This window comes from Pelodiscus sinensis, chromosome 13, assembly GCF_049634645.1.
Source record: "Pelodiscus sinensis isolate JC-2024 chromosome 13, ASM4963464v1, whole genome shotgun sequence".
NCBI lineage: Eukaryota > Metazoa > Chordata > Testudines > Trionychidae > Pelodiscus > Pelodiscus sinensis.
The window spans coordinates 33,872,273-33,895,008 of record NC_134723.1 but is presented as its reverse complement, the minus strand read 5'-3'; the positions used below and the strand labels follow the sequence as shown (position 1 = coordinate 33,895,008).

Genomic DNA, 22,736 nt, shown 5'->3' with positions numbered 1-22,736 from the left:
CCTGGACCTCAGGTTCCCACCCCTGCTGTAGTCAGATCACATGACATACTTAGAAACCCAGCAGGGCTACCTGGTATTCTTGGCTGTTTCTTCTGATTTTCTCCAGCTGGTCAGGGCTGACTCTTGGAGTTATAAATGTCTGGGAAACTGACACTGCAGAGTCCTAGCTGCAGCAAGTCTTGATTCAAAGGGCTAAATATAGAACCCCCTGGCCACCACCAAAGAGACTTTGCAAACATTCACACAGGGCTCACAGTGACTGACAAGCACACATTGACATACACATTCAGCCTCTAAGCCGCAGCCTGCTAATTTGTTAATCATTATCAAGCGATTGCTGGTCTCCCAAGCCTGAGGGGAAGGCTTCCTTGCTATCTTTTTGGAGATAGCTGACTGTGTTGTAAGTGCAAATGGCTTTAGGTGGAAGAGAACCTTAAGTGTTGTCCGATTTCCTGCTGCATGAGCTAAGACTTCGGATGAAAGAGAGTTATTTTTTTCATCCCCTCGCTACCATTCAACTCTTCTTTGCAAAGTCAAAAAAGCCGCAGATTGCAGCTGGTCCCACTTGCTCCTGCTCATGGAGAAAAAGCCGTGGCCTTTCATCGTTTGCATTTAATTTAAGGGCTGAGCCAACCTTCTGCACGCCTTTCCTTTGCCGGTTAGTTGGAATAAGTGATGGGAGCACGCTGACTGTAGCAGGGTGGCACATACTGCATGGAGAGCAGCTTGTACCATTAACCTCTGGCGTGGCTTTTTATGATACTAATTGTTCCATTTTTCTGCATTTTACATAAAGCCATGGAAATAAATGCCACCTCCGGAGGTGCGGAAGGCCAGCATGAGAGCTACCACCAGAAGCTGGTGAGTCTTTGGGGGGGCTGCAAACTGCCCCTTATAGAAATGAAGGGAGGTGGCAGGAGGGAGATCCCATTTCATGTCTGAGGGTGATAAATATAGAGCCTTTGCCTTAGGGATTGCTCCTGTCCCTTAATGCAGGGTGTATGCACTCCCTGTTGATCTGCAGTGACCTCCTGCTGGAAAGGTGGGGAGCAGGGGGGAGAGATGAGCCATAGGCAAACAGGACTGGAAAAAGCAAACAAAGTCAAGCTGTTCCTGATGCAACCGGGATGAGGTTTAGCCCTTTACATGGAGAACCAAGGAGCTGGGACTGGGAGTAGTGAGAGCAAACCAAGGAAACCGGTCAAGTGCTCCCAGGATGTGGGGCACAAGAGATCCTCAGCCTGAGTGAACCAAAGTGATTTCATTTAGCACAATAAGTGCTGCCTCTGGCTTGGGTCCATCACCCTGGCTTGGGTCCAGTTCTGTTTGACCATCACTTCTTCCAACGCTGCTTCCAGCGTGAGGTTTCAAGGAGACACAGAAGGGCAGATGCTGAGCTCTGCTGCACCAGAGTGAGTCTGGTGTTTAAGAGCCATTGAAATGAATGGGAAAACTCTTCTTAATGGTGATAGGACCAGGTTATCCCCCAGCTCCACAGAAGTCCAGATGTACACAGATGTCACAGAAGTGAGACTCGAGACCTGAGTGTCCCATCTTAATGCACCACAGATGCACCTGTCTTATACAATTGCCCCGGCAGGAGCAATTAACAGGAGCAGGGAGGCAGAACGCTCCAGCAGCTAGGAGTTGGGAACATAAATGGGGACCCCTGGGCTGAGCCCTCTCAGGCACAGTCCATACTGAATCTCTGCAGGTTCACACAGCAGCTAAGTCCTGGTCTAGGCCGGATGGACTCATCTGAGCTTCTCTTACCTAAGGTAACCTAGACACACACACGAGCCACCGAAGTACAAACTGTCCTAAGAGAGATTAAGAGGGTTATGTAAGTGGCTGGCTGCCCTTCCCAGGGCAGTGCCGTTCAGGTCGATCAGTCACCCTGGCAGAGCTCCCAAGTCTTTCTCTGCTGGGGCATGTGGGGCGCTGTCAATTCAACCTACATTAGGGATGTAAAATCCTGTTTCAAAGGTTAACCGGTTAAACTTTACGTTTAACTGGTTAACTGGCCTGTTGTGTAACACCGTGGGCAGGGAGCCACTGTAGCAGCCCCCCCCCCCCTCGTGGCATGGTGTAGTGGGCCAGGCATCAGTTAACTGGTTACCTCTTTACGGTACGTCTACACAGTAGCACGTAGCTCGAAATAAGCTATGCAGTTTGAACTACGCAACTTGCGTTAGTATATTTAAAAATCACCTATTTTGAAATTTGGTGCTGTGTAAGCAGCGCTAATTTCAAAATAGAGCGCTATTCCGACGAGTCCCTTAATCCTCGTGCAACGAGGTTAACAGGATGTCGGAATAAACAGCCCAGTATTTCGAATGTATTTCAAAATAACAGCCTTGCTGTTCAGATGCACAGAATGCTATTTCGGGATAAATGCTGCACAGGGTTACATCTGGATCGCGCTCCTCTCTTTTAGCTTTGAGAATGGGACTTGATCCTGCAGGTTGCTGGGTGCCTAAATGCCCTCTAACGTTAATGGGAGCAGAGGGTGCTGAGCACCTGCGGAATGCAGGATGAAGGAGGCTGTTGCAGTCAAACACTATGTCCCTGTTTATGTGTCTCCCCACCTGCCAAATCACAAAACCCTTTTATGCACCAAAAGCCAAATTCTCCACTGGTGTAAACGGAGCCAACAGAGCCAGGCCTGACTGCATAAGCTCCATAAATGAAGAGCAGTGAGATACAAGGGTCACAAATGCACGTGAGCACCCCACAGCACCCCCTGGCTGGCAGGACACTATGTCCTGTTCCAGATACGTACAGAGCTCTTAGCTAATTGCTGTCTGGGTGATTTGTCCTAGGCATTCACTACCAGATGGTTCTGTAACAGCAGGAAACAAGGAGAGCAGGAGCAGACTGTGAAGGTTTCATCTGGGCTCAAATCCAGGTTAAAATGGAATGGCTTTACTAATGGACTCTTTGTCTACTGCATCCATCGCAGGAATACAGGCGGACTCATAAATGTTTCCAGAATCTCTTCTAATAGCATTTTTTTGGGGTGTGGAGATGGGGGATGGAGAATTTTCTAATCATTTGCATTCTCCCTCCCTCTGTGGGATCTCAATATAAGGCAATTATTACATCTCACACATTTAGATATTGGCTCCTTGCTGGCTAGCTGTAAAATCTCCTGATTTCACCATGACCCAAAGGAATAAACTTTCTGATGCAAAATCACTGCTTGTGGAGTTAAAGAGAGCCTATGAATTCAGAACTGGGAATTGGTAGGGGTCTGAGTGTTAGGGATTCAACAGTTTAGCGCTAGGGCCGTGTCTAGACTGCATCCCTTTTCCGTAAAAGGGATGCAAATTAGACACATCGCAATTGCAAATGAAGCAGGGATTTAAATCCCCCCCGCTTCATTTGCATAAACATGGCTGCCACTTTTTTTCGGCTCGGAGCTTTGCCGGAAAAAAGCGCCAGTCTAGATGGGGATCTTTCGGAAAATAAAGCCTTTACCGAAAGATCCCTTATTCCTTATTTTAAGAGGAATAAGGGATCTTTCAGAAAAGGCTTCATTTTCTGAAAGATCCGCATCTACACTGGCGCTTTTTTCCAGCAAAGCTCCGAGATGGAAAAAAGCGGCAGCCATGTTTATGCAAATGAAGCAGGGGGGGGATTTAAATCCCCGCTTCATTTGCAATTGCGATGTGTCTAATTTGCATCCCTTTTATGGAAAAGGGATGCAGTCTAGACACAGCCTAGAGGTATAATGGGATCCCATGTTCTTTTGCATGCAATGCTGTATGTACATTAACAATTAGATGCACACATACCTTCGCAAGATACTGAGCCAAACCCTGAGCTAATGTAAATCAGCAAAGTCAATGGAGCTACTCTGATTTATTTTATACCAGCTGAGGATCTGACCTAGGATTCCCGGTACCAAAATAAAGGGGAAGAGGGGTTGGTCCAGGCCTATCTATGAGTTAAATATTTTTATTTCACCCACAGGTCTCAGTTTTGTCACAGTACAAAATTCCCAGTACCTTGTGTTAGGAGGTCACCCGAGATGCTAGTGGAAGGGTGAAATAAAACAAAAGAATGCATATGCCTCTCTAGATCTAGTTCAAAGATTGTTTTAATTTTCCTTTCCCTCTCATGGGACTTCATCAAGGATGACATTTGGCACGTGCAAAAGCAGTTCCTAGAACAATGGATCAACTGCAGATTATGCACCTGAGCTGAGTTTTAGTCCCTTTGGTTTAGAAGAATTTTTTAAATAAGAGGTTATGAAAAGTCTGTGACTTCTGCTACATGCACATCTCTTAGCCACAACACTCCTGAAACTGCTGTGTGCATATCATTTGTGATCTCAAACTCCAACTGGTGCAGATGTTCAGTTTGTTACCCTGTTACATCAGGACTAGAGAAAGAGAGAGAGAGAGATTTTCTCAGCTTTGCGGATGCAAAGAAAAACAGATAATTTAGTCTCACCATGAGGGAATAACAATCTTTCCATTCCACTAGTATCCGTGGAGAATGTTAAATGGAAGCTACTCAAGTAAGATATTTTTATTTCAATTGATTCAGATAACTCGTATCAAAGAGTTTTAAAAGAGCTGGCTGAGAAGCTTACTGGTCCATTAATGTCGATTTTTAATGTGTTGGAGAAGTAGGGAAGTTCCAGAAGTCGGGAAGAAAGCTAATGTTGTGTCATTTCTTAAAATGGCAAACAGAATGACGCAGGTAATTATAGGCCTCTCAGCCTGACATTGATTGCTCACAAGTTAACGGAGTGGCTGATGTTACTTGCTTCATAAAGAATCAAAGGAAGGTAATGAGATTGGTGCAAATCAACACAGGTTTGCAGAAAGTAAATTCTGTCAAAGTAACCTGATTTTTTTTATTGACATTACACGTTTGGATGATAAAGGTACTACTGTGGATGTAATATTTAGAACAGATAATCAGCACATGAGCTCCCCATGTGACATAACAGCCAAAAGAGCTAATATGATCCTGGGTTACATAAAAAGGGACTCCCAAGAGGGATCAGAGAGATTGTTTTATCTTTATGTTTGGTGCAATGGCTGCTGGAATCCTCTGTCCAGTTCTAACCCGGTGACCCCAATTCAAGAAGGATGTTGGCAGACTTGGAGAGTGTTCCAATAAGAACCAGAAGAACCATAAAAGGGCTGGAAAAATTCATCCTGTAGGGTAGGTCACTGCAGTAAAAGACCCACAGCTGACCAGCTGTGCAGTGTAGACACTTGGGCTTGGCCTGGGACCTGGTCTGTGAAATCCCCATAAGGAGGAAAATCTCAGAGCCCAACTCCAGCCTGAGCCCAAAACATGTGCATCACAGTTTTTAGCATTAGAGCCCTAGATCTGTGCATTTGAGTCCATTGCCCTGGGTGCTAAGACTTGGCGCAGTGGGTTTTTTAATTGCAATATATTGTACCCAAAGTGATAGGCTCACAGAGCTCAGTTTAGCTTCACAAAGAGGAGACTGTGGGGTGACGTGATTACAGTCTGTAAATATCTAGGTGGGAAGCAAATGGCTCTTCAGTCTCGTGTAAGTGGGGGTATGGCCCTGTTATTGCGGGGAACTTTCTGGGCTTATACCTACCTCTGTGGAACTGGCTAGTAAAAGGGTCTGAGTCCTTACTGACACTCCCTTTACCCAAAGGCCTGCCTGGCCTCAGGACTCCCTTTCACCCTCCTGTGTAACCCTCACAAGACTGGGCCCATGATTCTGGAGTGGAGGGGGCGATCCCCAATCTAGTGGTCATTTAGCACAGGGGCAAGGGTGTCCCCACTCTGGGGTGCGCTCTCCACCCTGGATGCTACCCTGACCCCACTGATCATTGTATATAATTCAAAGCAACCAATTAACCATCACAACATGGGATGGGTTAAAGGAAAACATAACCCTGTGGACACAGGGAAACAATTGTCTCTGGGAGGGAAGGGCATTTCTCAGTCTGCTCCTCACCCCTCCCAGGCCTCCTTCCAGGCACTGGCTGTGCTGCAAGGATGCCTTGGGTCAGACACCTGTTCTGGCAGTGGCCAGTCCCCCTCAGGCTGTAGGTGGCAGGGCCCCTTCTTCCCAGTATTGGCCTTCCCCTTGGGGTTATGATCCCACTCCAAGTCCAGCCTGCAAGGCCTCTTGGTTGGTGGCATCTCCCTGCGCTGGGCCCTCTGCCAGGGTCCCAGCTACTCGCTGCACTCAGCAAGAGACTGCTCCAACCCCAGCAGCAGCTCCACTCCGCCTCCATGCTGCTGCTGCTTCTCTGCCTCCAGCTCAGCTCCTGGGGCTGCTCCTCTGGACCCTGAGGCTCTGCCCAGCTCCGGCTGCTTCCCTGGTTCACTCTGACTGAGGCAGCCCTGCTCCCCAGCTTAGCTCCGGCTCCTGCTCTCTCCTTAGCTCGGCCCACTCGTTCCAGCAGCTCCCGCTCACACAGAGAATGGGACCCCCCGCCTCCCTCATTGGCTGGCCTACCCTGTCAACAGGGGACCCACAGAATTGCAGGGCCCCTGGGCAAGGTGGAAGGAGGGCTGGCTCCACACTCCCAGAAGGGGGCGGGGACTCTGGAAGACAGGGCGGGGCTGGGACTAGCCTCCTCCTCCCCCCGCCAGCCCTGGAGCAGCCCTCCAGCAGCGATGTAAAGACCCTGGGCTCTGGCTGTTGCTGCAGTAGAAGCAGTAGCAGCAGTGTATGGGAACCTGGGGCCTTTCTGAATTGCCTTGCTCCGGGACAGTTGCCCCCTTTCCCCCTCTTATTGCCAGGCCTGCCTGTCAACCAGGATGACCTGAGGGGGCTGGCCTCTCCCCTCTGGCCCTGGCAACTGTCAGTCTCAGGGTCCAGCTTTCTCATTGGCCCTTCCCATTTCTTGTGATGCTAGGAGATGGCCAACCAAACCCCCTCCCACTAATTTTCAGTAAGGCTCCAAGGCTATGTCTGTTAAGAGTCTGCATCCATTTGTCTGTTCCACACAGTTGTTTTATTCACCCACAACACCCGGGCTACTTCGCGGTGCCCGTCCTGCCCTCTACGCATACGCTGTAGAGGCCAAAAAACGCGGAAAGTTGCCTCTGATTGTAGTCCCTAGATCGCCTGCCGGCGGCGGGGACAGAGGGTCCGGGCCCACCCACTCTCCTGGACCCTGGCCCAGAGCCCTAACACAGGGAACCGTGCTCCCTGTGGTAGCAGACAGGGGGTTACCCCTAAACTCGCGGGCTTCGCAACCCCACTCTGGGTCATTGTTCAATGCCACCGGGGACCCTCTTGGCAACCCCTCAGGTAGGTCCCCGTGCACTACCATCCCCCTCTGCCCCATTACCTGCCACCTTCGCCTTCTCCCCTCTGCTCGTGTCCTTCCCCAAACTTTTATCCTCCTCCCTCCCTTTCCACTCGGCGGGTGACATCATCCTCCCTGGTTGCCCCGCCGCCCTTTCCGCCCCGCTCCCTGTTGCGCAGGTGACGTCTCTCGCTGTGACCGGCGGGGTGTTTTGCCCGAACGCCTCCCTTGCCCCCTCCTGCCAGATTCCTGTGCCGCGCATGCCAGCTCCCTCCCCAGGCGTACTTGTGGCACTTGCACTGCAGCTTCTGGAGGGGTGCGAGCACGTGTTCCTCCGGCGTCCCGACCCCCCCGTTGACTGTAGTGGTGGGGTTGCCTCACCCTGTCACAATGTCTACACTGCACACTTATTTCGAAATAACTCATGTTATTTTGAAACAACAGAATGCGCGTTGACACAGCAAGCCCGTTACTTTGAAATTATTTGAAAATAACGGACTTCTTACTCCGACTTCTGTAACCCTCATTTCATGAGGAGTAAGGTAAGTCGAAGGAAGAGTGTTCTTTCTTCAACTTCCTGCTGTGCAGACAGCGCCTAAAGCCAAGTGAAGGTACTTCAACTTCAGCTACGTAATCAATGTAGCTGAAGCTGTGAATCTTAACTCACCTTTAGCCCACAGTGTAGACATACCCAGTCCCCTTCCGCAAGCGTGCTCAGAAAAAGAAGTTGAAAAACTTATCAGCACCACTTCCTGGTGCATATCACATCACAGTGCAGGATGTATTAATGACAGAGGTGCTTCTTTTCATCATGTTACCATCGGTTAGACTCACTGAGCAAAGGGGCATGGCTAATGCAGTGTGACTGCAGAACCATATATGCCCTGGAAAAATGAATGAGTATAAACCGCAGCCAAAAAAAGTGCCTCTTCGTAACCCAGGAGCAATGATGGGGAAATGGAAATTTGAAACATCTCCAGATGTGAAAGTTCTCTTGCACTTATTTTTGGCCCATGAGACACTCATTGTGTGTGGGGGGGGTGTATGTTCTGTAACTATTCTAGGAAAATAAAGCTGAAGAGAGTGCACACCACTCTGAAGACGAGCAGGAAGAGAGCAAGAAAAAGATGGGGAAGAAAACTCTGGCTGATGTAATTCAAGAAATGAAAACTTTCCTTTGGAATTCAGAGACAAGAGAATGTATGGGAAGAACAGTTAAGAGCTGGGGTAGGTTAAATGGCTGAATTTCTTTCTTTCTTTTTTCTCTTGATGTGCTTCTCTGTGAATTTCCCTGCTGACACACTGCTGGAGCCAGCAGCCTCTGCAGGCCCCTTGGGAGTGTCGGAGTGGGCCCGGCTCCGTGCTCCCGGAAGGGGCAGGGCTGAGAGCAGAAAGGATGGAGCCACTGCCTGGAGCTCTGTGTGCCCCTCCCACCCGTGGCACGCTCCAGCATAGTGCTCTGGCAGCAATTTAAAGAGCTCAGGAATCCGGCTGCAGCTGCCGTCTTTGAATCACTGGGTCCTGGAGCAATTATCCCCTTTGTCCCTCCCCTTCTCCCTCCACCCTGTCAGCAGGCCTGGACACAGCAGGGAATCCAAATCCTAGACCTTTTAAAGGACCCATATCCATGCATCTAGCAGATGGCTCAATAAGGAATTATAAAATGCTCGCTGTCGATGTGCCCATGGCACCTACAGCCACGGGGAAGTTACTCGTGTTTTTTCTCCTGTGCCAGAAATATGATTCCGACATGAGGGCTGCACGTTTGCTCTGGTGGTAAACACATCATAGATGCTGTGATTTTTTTCAGCTGGTTGGTGGCTTTTTGTGGTGCCTGGGGTTTTAATAAAGCAGACTTCCCCAAGCAGTTGTGACCTACCAGTGGGTGGCAGGATGTTGCTAGGTGGACTGCAGACCTGATATGGAAAGGAGACTTCCATTGCGGGCGGAGCGGGAGTGCAGGCCCACCTCCCACAATGGAAGCTGCTATCCGTGGGGCTGGCCTAGCTCTCCACTACGGTTGCCAACTGTGCCTGAAGCTATTCCCGGAGATTTCCCTGCCCTACCCCCAACATGCCGTAATGTCATTTTCCTAAAAGAACCTATGAAAATTTCCAGAGTTGCTTTCAATAGTCACCATTCCGGGAGACGCCAGGCCATCTGTGGCGGTTTGGGAACCCTGCTCTCCACTGGGGCTGCAGTGACACCGCGGTTTGGCCTGGCTGCCCTTTGTCACCATGAATGCAGGGTGGCCAGGTGGAATGCAATTGAGAGGTGCTGCAACCAGTGGCGAATTTAGAGTTAGTGGGGCCCTGTGCTCAGCTTCCTTTTGGGAGCCCCCTTGGGGACCCAGATAAGAAAAAGAAATTCTCTTCCTGCCCCTCCCATTTTTCATTCTTTATTCTTCATCCTACTTCTAGATTATAAGTTATAAAAAGTAAATGAAAAAAAAGTGAGGTGCCTGGATTGTTTTTGGGGGTCTAACTTTTTCTGCACAGACCACTTGAAAACTACTGAGGGTCTCAGTGGACCACTTAATGATCTTTCCAATTATTGTTTGTACCATTAGCTAACTATTGCAAAGTGCTTTGGTTGAGGGTACTTTATAAAAAAAAACCTCATAATCTCCATGGCTGTGGACGACAGCTTCAGGCACCCCGGTGGCCTTGCATTGGCTGGCCCGGCGATGGGGGGAACTAAAGGTAGTTCCGTTGGCCACCTGAGCGCCCCGGGCTCTCCATCCCCCAGCCGCTTTCCCCCTCGCCCGCGGGCAGCTGCCACTCACCAGCACGAACAGAGGCTGGAAGGCTTCACTGGAGCATTGGGTAGCCACACAGCTGGTGGCTGAACAGAAGCGGCACTTTCTGGCTTCAAAGCGCCACTTTCCTCTGGCCGGTTGTGCGGCTGCCCCATGCTACTCTGAAGGCTTCTGGCCTGTGCTTGCGCTGCTCACTGCCTCCTTCTCTGCTCCTTCTGCCCTTCTGCCCCTCATATCCCTCTCTACAGAGGGACTGCTCCCCCCATTGCAATGCATCCTCCCCCTGCACTGGAGGAGGTGCCACACATGGTGCTGGATTGCTCGGCTCTGGCGGCCCCATGCTATTGGGGGGCCTGTGTCAGGGTACTGTATGTTTCATTGTAAATCTGCCTCTGGCTCCAAGCTCTCCTCACTGGGCTGCGATTTTTGCAATGGCAGAAGCAGGAGGTGCTGCTACAGGTGGTCTGTGACCCCTTGGCAGAGTGAGGAGGAGGAGGCAGTGAGGGAAAGGTTTCTCTATGTTAGAGTTAGAGAGATATAGCTGAACTTTCATACCCATGACTTAACACACCAGTTCCCCCAGCTCAGCACTTCTAGTAAATTTCCCCATGACTGCGCCATAATTTTTGATAAAAAAAATTCCTTGACCAATCTGTAGCCCTAAAGTTACCAGACACGGGGGTGGAGGGTGGCGCTGAGGCAAATCTAAGACTCGTGCCAGAATGCACAGACTGCAGGAGATGTCCAAGGTTGAGTGATTTTACTTAGACTGAACTAAAGATCTGCCCTGCAGTACGCCTGCATCACCACAGATGTCCGTGGGTGTCCTTTCTAAGCTGATACTGGTATAAATCAAGAGTGACGCCAGGGAAGTTAATGGAGTTCACTGGTCTAAAAAGCAGTGTAAATGGGATCCTACTCCGGTGTGGATAAGTTGCCATGTAACGGAAGCAGGATTTGGCCCTGCATGTGCTCCATGGCCTTCGGTCTCAGCCTACACTCCCGTCCTTTCAACTGGTAAACTGAGACCAAAACCATTAGGTTGGTGCAGCTTTCAAGCCAATCGCTGCTCTCAGCTAAACAGGTCTGGACAGCAGTGTGTGACCTTTGGGTTTTAGTAGCAATTTTCCGCAGTAGCATTAAAAGCTAAAGGAGAAAAAATTCACCAGTGACTTCAGCAAGTGGACAGGAAAGAACATTTAATTGGTTATTCATAGAATGGATTTGCCTGGCAACTGGAAGAGCCATTGCACTGTAGTAGACGCCCTTGCATTTAGACCGGAGCTCCATTCTCTCTGGAGCTAGTGTAAATTTGAACCTGGCAGCTAGGGATCTTAGTGCACGAGCCTCTAAAAAGCCAGCTGGCTCTCAGCTAAGGCTGTAGCAGACTCATTATTCTCTCTGTAAGTGGTCTCTGTGCCACTAAGGGGGACAAGGAAGCCGGCACTGGTGCTCCAGGAGGCCAACCCAGGATCTTTCATAAGCACTGAAGTCACCAAGGGAAAACATTTAAACACGTCTCCATTTTGGTGATGTTTGCAGCACTTCCATGTGGTCTAAGAACTTTGCACTCCCCTCCCGCCTCCCTGGGGCTGCACACCTAGATGGCTCGCACACCGATCATGGTTGAACACCACTTAGGTTTGTAAGTGTACCACTGTCCGGTGAGGTGTGTAAGTGGCCATTTGCACATTCTGTTCACAGTGACAAAGCATGCACTTTTGGTGAAATATCAGGCCCTGAAGGGATGTGTAGGGCTTTTCTGATGAACGTGTAATTCCCACAAATGACTGAATCAGCTCCTTGTGCATCTGTGTGGCTTAGCGTGTAAAGTGGTGCCCAGATGTCCCGGGGAAGGGTGATTGTGGATTAGATGAGATCAGTAGACACGCTGTGGGGTCCAGGTAAGTGTGTTAGCGCCATTGAGAGACCAGACAAGTATCTCAAAGTGGATGGATCTGATTCACTTCACATTTACATGAGCATAAATAAAGAGCAGTTCCTGTGGCGGCATTACCCCGATGTTTAACTGATGGAAGCCAGAGAAGACTTCCCAAGTCCCTACTCTCCTAAAGCTGCTTCTTGCCCTGGGCTCAAACCCATGCCGTGTAAATCAGAATTACACACCCACGCTCAGATTCTAGCAGTGAAGCCAGAGATACAAAGGCAAGCCTGATCAAAGCATCCCTGCCCATCCCTTTGGATGAGTGGAGACTGTAGCCAAATAACTCGTGACATTACTCACATGAGTGTGGGAAGCAGGGGCTGGCTCAAAAGCTAGGATTTTGTTTTGACAGCCATTTTCATGGCCTTCAAAAAAATTGTACTCTGGGCAAACCATGCTCAACAGATTAAAAACAGGCCTTGTGGGGTGGTAGACTGAGAATGCCTGACCCAGAGCCATAAACATTGCTGCTGCTCCCTTACAGCACACAGATTGTGATGGGCATTTGTGGTTCTGTTTTCTTAGCCTTAAACAACTCATTCATGAGCATGAAAATGGTCAGTCTTGAACCTCGTGATGAGCACTTTTGCACTGGAGTAAAGTAGAGCAAATAACTTTGGGTATGTCTACACTACAATGTTAGTTCGAACTAACGGACGTTAGTTCGAACTAACATTCATAGCCGCTACACTAGCGCTCCGCTAGTTCAAATTTGAATCGAACTAGCGGAGCGCTTAGTTCGAACTAGGAAAACCTCATTTTACGAGGATTAAGCCTAGTTCGAACTTACTAATTCGAATTAAGGGGTGTGTAGCCCCTTAATTCGAACTAGTGGGAGGCTAGCCCTCCCCAGCTTTCCCTGGTGGCCACTCTGCCCAACACCAGGGAAACTCTATGCCCCCCTCCCGGCCCCCTTAAAGGGGCACGGGCTGGCTACGGTGCCCGTGCCAGGTGCAAGCCTGCCAGCACCCAGCCAGCAGACCCTGCACCTGGCACGGCACAGAGCCACCCACCCGATGTCCCCCAGCTCACCCCCTCTTCCCGGGACCAAGCTGGCAGCTCCTGGGAGCTTGCCCTGGACCGCAAGAAGCGGGCACCTTCCTGGGCTAGTGCGGACATCGTGGACCTCGTCCACGATCTCCGCACTAGGCACAGGAAAGTGGCCGTCTAGGGCAGGAGAGCTGCCAGCCTGGCCACCCAGGAGCAGGTGTGCATGAAAATCAAGGGGGTCCACTGAGACCCCCCGACCCTGAGCTTACAATGGCCGTACTGGGTCAGACCAAAGGTCCATCTAGCCCAGTAGCCTGTCTGCCGACAGCGGCCAACCCTAGGGACCCTGGAGGGGATGGACCGAAGACAGTGACCAAGCCATTTGTCTCGTGCCATCCCTCTCCAGCCTTCCACAAACTTTGGGCAGGGACACCACTCCTACCCCCTGGCTAAGACTACTCCATGGACCCAACCTCCATGACTTGATCTCACTTCCCTTTCAACTCTGTTCTAGTTGTAGCCTTCACAGCCTCCTGCAGCAAGGAGTTCCACAGGTTAACTATTTGCTTTGTCAAGAAGAACAACTTTCTCTTACTAGTTTCAAGCCTGCTACCCATTCCTTTCCTTTGGTGTCCTCTAGTCCTTCTTTATGGGAACTCATGAAGAACTTTTCTGAATGCACCCTCTCCACCCAACCCCTGCTTTTAGAGACCTCTATCCTGTCCCCGCTCCATCTCCTCTTTTCTAAGCTGAACAGTCCCAGTCTCTGTAGCCTCTCTTCATCTGGGACCTGTTCCCAACCCCTGATCATGTTAGTTGCCCTCCCCTCTCCCAGCCTTTCTCTTCCCCTCTCCCACCTCCTTTTCCCAGTCTCCCCCAGTTTTGTTCAATAAAGACAGAGTCAATGTTGGAAGAAACGTTATCTTTATTTTGTACATCAATAAGAAGGGGGGCTAGGGAAGGGTAAGTGGAAGGAGGTGAGGGAGGAATGGGGTACGAGTCCCCGATGGGGAGGACTGGGCTGGCTCTGCGGGCTTCTGGGGGTGGAAGCTCTCCTGCAGCCCCCCAATTGCCCCCTCTCCCCAGATGGCAGCCTGCGGCAAGTGCAACCGGTCTGATGGCCGAGTGCTGTGATGTGCCCAGTATGGGCACTCAGGGCACTCCAAGCCAGGACTGCTTTGCAAGCGGGGCACCCCTGAGAACTGTCTGTCTGGGGTGGGGGTCGGGTCCCTTTAAGCGCAGCCCTCGGCTAGCCTGAGACGGCATCTCCACGCTCTAAGTCCTCCTCTGATGCCCTGCCGGCACTGCTTCCGGCCATCCTTAAGCCCGGTTCAGGGTCCACTCAATGTGGACTTGCTAGTTCGAATTAGCAAAACGCTAATTCGAACTAGTTTTTAGTTCTAGACGCGTTAGTTCGAATTAGCTTAGTTCGAATTAACTAATTCAAACTAAGTTAGTTCGAATTAACGTTGTAGTGTAGACGTACCCTTTGGCTTTACGCCAGCTGAATGCAGCCAATCATGTTCTTAGTCCATTTCCTAAGTAGTGAAACGAGCCCAGACCAAATCTTGCCCTGCACTGTGTTCAAAAAGCAAAGGACAGACATTGTGGCGGCACAGAGTACTCGGCACCGGTCATGAGCCTACAAGGCCTCGCAACTTGTTTGCTTCTCCTGCCAAGTTTTCCGCGTCTCCTGCAAACTCCACAGTGACTAGCTTCACGTAAGCCAAGAGACCTGTTGTGGGAAATCAACTGAAGCAAGAGAAAACAGGGAGTGATTTACAGACGCTGCAGAAGCGACACAGCCAGTGAGCTGAGTGCCAAGGTTCAGTGGTGAGTCAATGATAGTTTTATAGCGTTGCTGTAGTGCCAGGATATTAGAAATATGAGGGGATGAGGTCATATCTTTTATTGGCCCAACTTCTGTCAGTGAGAGAGACAAGCTTTCAAGTTCACACAGAGCTCTGGGAAGTGTGACAACTAAATACAATGTGGGACAGGATTGTTTAGCATATGTAGTTAACATATATTACTAGGGACCAACCAAGGTCCCAACTCATCTTCTGAAGGGCTTGTGTGGGTTTCCTTTGAGATCAGACAGACTGATCACGTTGTGAACTTGTTCACTCACAGGCAATAGGGCGTTTTTGGCTTTCAGCATTTTCCTGTATGAGTTAATTCGAGAGTGTAGTGGTTGTCCCACATAGTTGCTATTAATGGGGTGTGTAGTGCACCGGATGAGGTGCACCACATGTTGTGACAGGCCTGTGTAGGACACATTGCTTTTGAAAGGTGTGCTGTGTGTGGGGAGGGGGTGGGTTGATCATTGTAGCTGTGGAGATATGCCTACAGGTTTTGCATCTGTTGTTCTGGCAGTGTCTGGTGCAGCTTTCATTTGATGTGTCCTGGTCTGTGGGGACCTTGCTTCTGGTGATGAACATGGAGAGGCTGCTGGGTGGAGGGGCATGTCTGATGTCGAGAAGAGGGGATTTGGGAAAGATTTCTTTCAGGATGTGGTTCCCATTAACTAGAGGTGGTAGCTGTTTAATGATACCTCATCTAGGTTCTAGTGTGGGGTGGTAGTGATTGCTAGGGATGTGCATTTGCAGGTTCTCTCAGGGCATTTGGGTGGCATAGTGTGGTGACATAATACATGTGTCATTCCGGCCAAACACAGAGCCTGGTTTTTGGTGGACATAAAATCAAGCAAAAATCTCTTCTGCATTTCCATACCCAGATTGTGGACTAACTGAAATACAGGGGAGACGATCTTCAAAGCATCTAGTGCTGATTTTATCCAGGTTGCTTGTGTGCTAGAATGGGTTGAGTCAATTCTGTGTACACACCCAACCAGGACAGATGCATTGACTGAACCTGCAAGCTCTTACTGGGTCTCTGGGGCTATGTCTACACTACAAGGTTTTTGTGCACAAACAGCCATTTTTGTGCAAAAAACGGCAGCGCGTCCACACCTCAAGTGCATTTTTGCGCAAAAAAAAATACAGTAAATCAACAGGACAGAGGGCTTTTGCTGATAGTTATTCCTCTCCTCATGAGGAATAATTCCTTTTTGCACTTCAGCTCTTGTGCAAAAAGGCAAGTGTGGATGCTCCATTGGGGTTTCTTGTGCAAAAAGAGCCTATCAGAAAAAGCACAGGTGCTCTGATGGCCATTCTGTTAATGGCAATCAGAACTTTCTTGTACAAGAGCATCCATGCAGTGTGGACGCTCTCTTGTGCAAAAGCACATCACTTTTGTGATGAGCTTTTGAGGTGTGGACGTGTTTTTGCACAAGAAGGTTTTGCACAAGATCTCTTCTGCAAAAAGCTTCTTGTGCAAAAACCCTGCAGTGTAGACAAAGCGTTGGGGGTACATCAACACAGCAGTGTTATTTTGGAAAAACTGACATTGTTCCAAAATAACAGCGCTTGTGTACTCTACAAGCCTTTACTTTGAAATAATGTAGAGCTGGAGGATTTCTTACTCTGATTCATGGTAACCCTCATTTCATGAGGAGTAAGGGAAGTCGAGGAAGAGTGTTCTTCCTTCAACTTCCTGCTGTGTAGACAGAATCAAAAGTTGAATTAAGCTATTTCAACTTCAGCTTTGCAATTGACATTGCTGAAGTTGTGTAGCTTAATCCGACTTTAGCCTTGCTGAGTAGACATATCCTGTGAATTAACTCAAAGTCCCAGTGGGTCTTGAAGCATCAAACCCTCATTTTCTGAAAATGTTCAGAACCGTGGTGGTGTCTCTTTCAGGCAAAACCTTTAATTAATAATGCTGGATCACCTCCCCATCCCTTCGTGAATGCACATGGGTGGGTTACATCTATTATATATTTTGAAGAGTTTGTTTGTTTATGAATTTGTTTGTGAAAAATAAAGTCATACTTCGTGATTACCTACAGATACCAAATTTTACATAACCAATCTTGCCACATAAATTAGTGCTGAATGCACTACTTTTTAGACTGGAATATGCTGGGTAAATAATTTTTTTTTGTTTTTCTTTGGAAAAAAGTCATGACTTATGATTAGAGTTTATACAAATATTTGCTAACAATTAAAATCGAGTCACCTATTCAACTGTCATTTTAGTGCAAGAAAATTTTTAGTTACAATTCACAAAATAATTCAATTTAGTTATGGAAAGAGTAATGCAAGCTTTATGAGTTTCTGATTCAAATTTACTATGTATGGAAATTATTCAATAAAATGAAAAATGTTTGAAGTTTGAATTCCTACAAATTTAAAACTATTCTTTTATTTCCTTTTTGCAAGCACATTAATCAAAAATTCTATTATATATTTAATTTCTTGAAGTGTAATCTGTGCAAAATGACTTTGCCTGGTCAACAATGGGCCTCGCCACCTAGTATACAATAAATTATACATACATCTTAAAAACAATGGTTCTAGACCCCAGCCATGCTTAAATTCTTCCTTCATGGATTTTGTTTTTATACCAACCAATGTACTGTATTTATTTGGTCCTTAGCATCCTGGTGTGTACAACATTTGGTAACACACCTTTGTGCACATATACCCACTCATTCTCCTGCTCACATGAGCAGGCTCGATAGGTTTTTGCAGAGCATGGCATTTGAGCACCTAACAAGATCTATGCATTGGGTCGATCCCACTTTTAAAATAAGGGGGCCTCATAATAAACACTAAGCAAGGAATCAGCCAAAGCTTTCACATTGTGCATAAATACCAGCTGAAAGGGAAAGAGTATTCCAGGTCCAGATGGCTTCTCAGGGCATATGATGAAGGCGGATGAGCCAATCTTCAAAGAGTCTATTTTTTATAAGCATTCCTCCTTCCTGAACGGCGGGTCGACTGGTTGCTTTGCCGGCTGTTGTGCTTTACAGTGAGGATTTGCAAGAGCCCAGGCTACCTCTGTGATAGTGTTTTGCCCCATGTGTGCCAAAGCAAAACTGAAAAATAATGGTGGTTGAAAAACTAGCAGTGTTGGAAAGGCTGCATGATCAGACTCACAAGGCAGGGTGAGGACAGCAAGATACACGGGGAGTGTAGGCCTCAGAGGTGAAAGTAAGGGGGTGCGCCCCAGTGTGTAGCTCCAGCAAGAGCAGGCTGAGCTGTGGCAAAAGCCAGTAGGGAGCTACTTAAACAGCTGGCAGTGACCTGGGATGCGATTGGACAGTACCTGTAAGAAATGTAAGTTACTTTCACCCCTGGTAGGCCTAAAACTATCTCCTTACATGGAAGACCCTTACGGGAGGGGGAAGGGTGGGGTTCACTTGGCTTCAGCTCTCAGATACTCCGCTGATGTCAATGCAGTCTCCTGGGTGGGCAGTCAGGTAACTGGGAGTAGAATCATGCTCACAAGAGTACATCTGGGGTAAGTCCATTGACGGTGGTAGAGTGACTGCGTTCACCCTGGTGCAACCAAGAGCAGAATCTGGCCTATGGCCAGTCTGGGTGTGCTGAGAACTTGTGGGAGACATCTTGAGGTACCTGGTTACTCACTGGGCTCCCTGCTGCCTGATGACACAGCAGTTCCTCTCTCAGCAGATCTGGGGTAGGGTACACACAGACATCTGTCCCTCTCAGCTCCCACCCCTCTGCAGCTTCCTGGCTCACCACCCAGGATTTCTGTGATTTTGCTCCTGTCCAGCACAGAGAGACCTTAGGCAGGTGGCTGTTGAACAGCTCTGTCCTCTCCAGGGGGTTAGCACGTTGTTTCTGCAGTATCCCAGACTTTTCCAGAGAAGAAAGCCAGGAATTGTGTTCAGGTCTCTCTCATGGTTGGAACCTGCTCTCTGTTCCAGAACAGAGTTCAAGCATAGCTTCCTCCAGAAGGGCCCTGGCATCCAGAGGTCCCCCCTAACCTCATCCTCCCTGCCAAGCTCCCTGGAGCCCTGCTGCACTGTAACCCTACCGCTGAGCCCCTGTTCAGAGCTCAGTTGAATTTGCCTTTCCATGTAGTTCCCATCACTTACAATCCCACCCAACATAAACACGAAGGGTGCGTCTAGACTAGCAAGATTTCTTGCTAGCTGTCTACACTGGCCGCTTGAATTTGCACAAGAGCACTGACTTTGTAATGTACAAAATCAGTGCCTCTTGCACAAATACTTTCACGCTCCCGCTCAGGGATAAGTCCTCAGGGATCCCGCTCAGGGATAAGCCCTCTTGTGCAAGAATACTTGCGCAAGAGGGCCAGTGTAGATAGGCACCTTAATTTTTTGTGCAAGAAAGCCCGATGGCTATAAAATGGCCATCAGAGCTTTCATGCGCAAAAGCACATCTGTATTGGCATGGATGCTTTTGCGCAAAAGCATCCTTGCCAATCTAGACTCTCTTTTGCGGAAATACCTTTAACGGAAAAACTTTTCTGTTAAAAGTATTTCCACAAAATCATGCCAGTCTAGACGTAGCCCTAGAGAATGCAGAGGTGAAAGTGCACATCTGTGTTCTCAAGGCTTGTTCCGCCAGCAGAATCACGGTTCCCCTGGGAAATGGCTGTGTTATGGCTTCACTTTACTTTCTAAACTACTGGTTTTTATTCAAGGCTTTGTTCTCCCAAGACAACCCCAACTCTCAGTCTGGTCCTGGAAAAGCGAAAACCCCAAATAGCTCTGGACATTGATCTTGTGAAGTATCCAAGTGTAAAATGTATCTCAGAGGAGCTGAATTTCTAGTCAATGTTATTTGTAATGTTCCCTTAAAATGTGGTTCCTGGTATCAAAAAGCGGATGGTGGGATAAGAAGAGAGGCAATTTACCTATCTGTGGAGATGTCCCAAGGAATTCAAAATGTGTTAGAGGGTGGCTATCCATTGTCTCTTTATGTCTATAATGTCACTGTTGCTATTCGGAAAGGGTATGAAGCTGTTGTAGGTGGGATCTGGGTTCAGTCTGATCCTGTTGTGATGTAGTGGGGGTACCTGGCTGGTTTCTATGCTGCTGGCTCTGGGGTAACCCCCACTGGCTGCCGTGGGTACCACGACCCAGCAAAACAGGATGAGTCACTATGCAAACCAGTATGGCCAGACACCCCCCATGGAGAGGAACAAAGGAAGGTGGAATGCTGCCCTGGCTGGGGGGCAGGGCTGGAAGAGAGTGAGGGTATGTCTACACTACCCCGCTAGTGCGAACTAGCGGGGTAATGTATGCATACCGAACGTGCAAATGAAGCCCGGGATTTGAATTTCCCGGGCTTTATTTGCATAAGCCGGCTGGCGCCATTTTTAAATACCGGCTTGTTCGAACCCCGTGCCGCGCGCCTACACGCAGCACGGGCTAGATAGTTCGGACTAGCAAGCTATTCTGAACTATCTGTACGCCTCGTGGACATACAGATAGTTTGGAATAGCTTGCTAGTCCGAACTATCTAGCCCGTGCCGCATGTAGCCGCGCGGCACGGGGTTCGAACAAACCGGCATTTAAAAATGGCGCCGGCCGGCTTATGCAAATAAAGCCCGGGAAATTCAAATCCCGGGCTTCATTTGCACGTTCGGTATGCATACATTACCCCGCTAGTTCGCACTAGCGGGGTAGTGTAGACATACCCTTAGTTAGTTGCTGTCTGAGAGCATGGAGGAGACAGCCTAGGGAAAGGGGCTTGAGTTTAGGGGCCCAGTCTCCGCCATCTCAAGGGGGCCTGAGGCATCCTAGCCCAGCTCTGTGACCATATTACATCTGTGCTGTGCTGTATCCTGGAGAGGCAATAAACTTCCTCTATTCCACCGGCTGGTGCAGTCTGTTTGTGCCATTTCGGGGTGCAGGAGACGGGGGACCCCCAACCCGCCGTCACACCAGTGTAGGAATGTACATATGTAGATCCTGTCTAGACTCACCTATGACTGATGAGCCAGGCCATGAACTGTGGCTATAGCTCAGAATATGAGAATTTCCAGCTCCCAGGAGGATTCAGATCCATGGTTTGTGTGAGAACAGCTGCAGATAGTGGCTGGCTGAGACCAACAGACATGTTCCCTCTAATCTTTTCCATCCGTGTGCGGATTTTTTCCATTCGTGTGCAGAATACGTTTTTATGTGCACTGAGGCATGTTGCATGTGCAACACCACTAGGAAGCAAAAAACCTCCCTGTGGGCACTGTGCTAATCAGTTGGGCACCATTCGAATCTCTCCTGAGCGGTCGCACAAGCCCCCAACTTACAGGGAACGCTGACTCTGACCCAGACTTTGCTAGAGTTTGAGGGGATTTGCATCAGGGGAAGGCTACTTCTGTAATTAAGGACTCTAGGCAGGGTTAGCAAAAACCAGATGCAAAGAAGAGTGATTGGGTCTGTCCTTTGTGACAGTGGAAGTAAAGCAACTGTGCTAACAGTGACATGTGCTCTCTCTCTTTCAGGCTTGATCTTATTCTTTTACCTCATATTCTACATGTTTCTAGCTGGCATGTTCTCCTTTTGTATGTACGGGATGCTGCTCACGCTGAGTCCCTACACGCCTACATACAGGGACAGAGTCTCTCCGCCAGGTAAGCACATTCCCACAGCCCTCCAAGCCCCCTGCTGACCTACGACTGCAGGAATGGTCTTGGTAGCCACTCGGGATGTAAAATCCCATTTACAATGTTAACCGGTTAAACTGCGTGTTTAACTGGGATCCCGGGGTGGAGGGCTGCTCCAGCCTGGCCAGGCCCACTGTGCTGCAGGCTGCTCTGGACAGGCAGGCTGAGCCCACTGCACGGCTCCATCCGGGGCAGACCGCCGGTTAACCAGTACCCCGGTGAGCATGCCGGTAAGGCACATGCTTACTGGGTGACCGGTAACCCTTTATATACCTAATAGCCACCCACATGCATGTTCTGTCTTTGTGGCTGCTGGAAGGGCGTTAGGCAGCTGCAATTCCATTTCCTTGATGGAGAAATCTAATGTGAAATTCTGCAGACAAGATTAAACGGCACATTTCTTGTCATGCCTGGAACAGTCTTTTCAAAGGTGAGGCGCATTGAGGAGAGTCTGCAGGAACGATATGTGTTAATGTGAAAGGGTGCAGCCAGAGACAGAGGTTGTTTCCCTGAGAACTTGTAGACTGTTAATTTTCCATTGGGCCAGATTCTCGGCTGGTGTGAAGCAAGCCAGTGGCAGTGTGTCCATTGACCCCAGTTGAAGATCTCGCCTGGTGTGTGTCAGTTAGGAGCTCAGGACTCTTGTTCATTTCTAGGAGCTCAGTGAAAAGATGAGTCAATTACACTGTCAGGGTACGTCTACACTAGCCCCTTAGTTTGAACTAGGGAGGCTAATGTAGGCATTCGAAGCTGCAAATGAAGTCTGGGATTTAAATATCCCGGGCTTTATTTGCATGTTCCAATCTGGTAACCATTTTGAAATTCCACTAGCCCGAAGTAACATTCCAGGAGGAGTAACAGTTAATTCGAATTAAGGACTTAGTTCGAATTGCCGTTTCACTGCCGCGTGTAGCCGCAGGCAGTTACTTCGGGCTAGTGGAGTTTCAAAATGGCGACCGGACAGGAACATGCAAATGAAGCCCAGGATATTTAAATCCCAGGCTTCATTTACAACTTTGAATGCCTACATTAGCCTCCCCAGTTCGAACTAGGGGGCTAATGTAGACATACCGTCAGTTTCTTGAGGCAGGGACTGTGTCTTACTATGTTTGCATAATGTCAAGCACGTACTCAGAAACCAGTAACTAGGATTATTGTAATCATGTGTGATACCAAGTATAAATGCTGATATAATGGTGTCATGAATGATACTACAGGTCTTCAAATCACATGACTGCTCAAGAAGATGCTATTTTTTTTAAATACCCAA

The 22,736-nt window shown here is 48.7% G+C and overlaps 1 protein-coding gene across 3 annotated transcripts in view; it reads left to right on the top strand.

Annotated features, from left to right (window-relative positions):
- Positions 1–259: 259 nt before the first annotated feature.
- Positions 260–22,736, top strand: part of ATP1B4 (ATPase Na+/K+ transporting family member beta 4) — a 45,693-nt gene continuing 23,216 nt past the window's right edge. The window contains exons 1-4 of one of the 3 annotated variants that reach the window (XM_006115403.4): positions 260–400; positions 797–861; positions 8,330–8,492; positions 21,305–21,433. In XM_006115403.4, coding sequence (XP_006115465.2) covers positions 799–861; positions 8,330–8,492; positions 21,305–21,433 — 355 coding nt within the window. In that variant the 5' untranslated portion in view covers positions 260–400; positions 797–798. Of the gene's footprint in view, positions 401–430; positions 659–741; positions 862–8,329; positions 8,493–21,304; positions 21,434–22,736 lie in introns of those variants that run through there. The other 2 variants (XM_006115404.4, XM_075940988.1) reach the window with 2 other exon arrangements.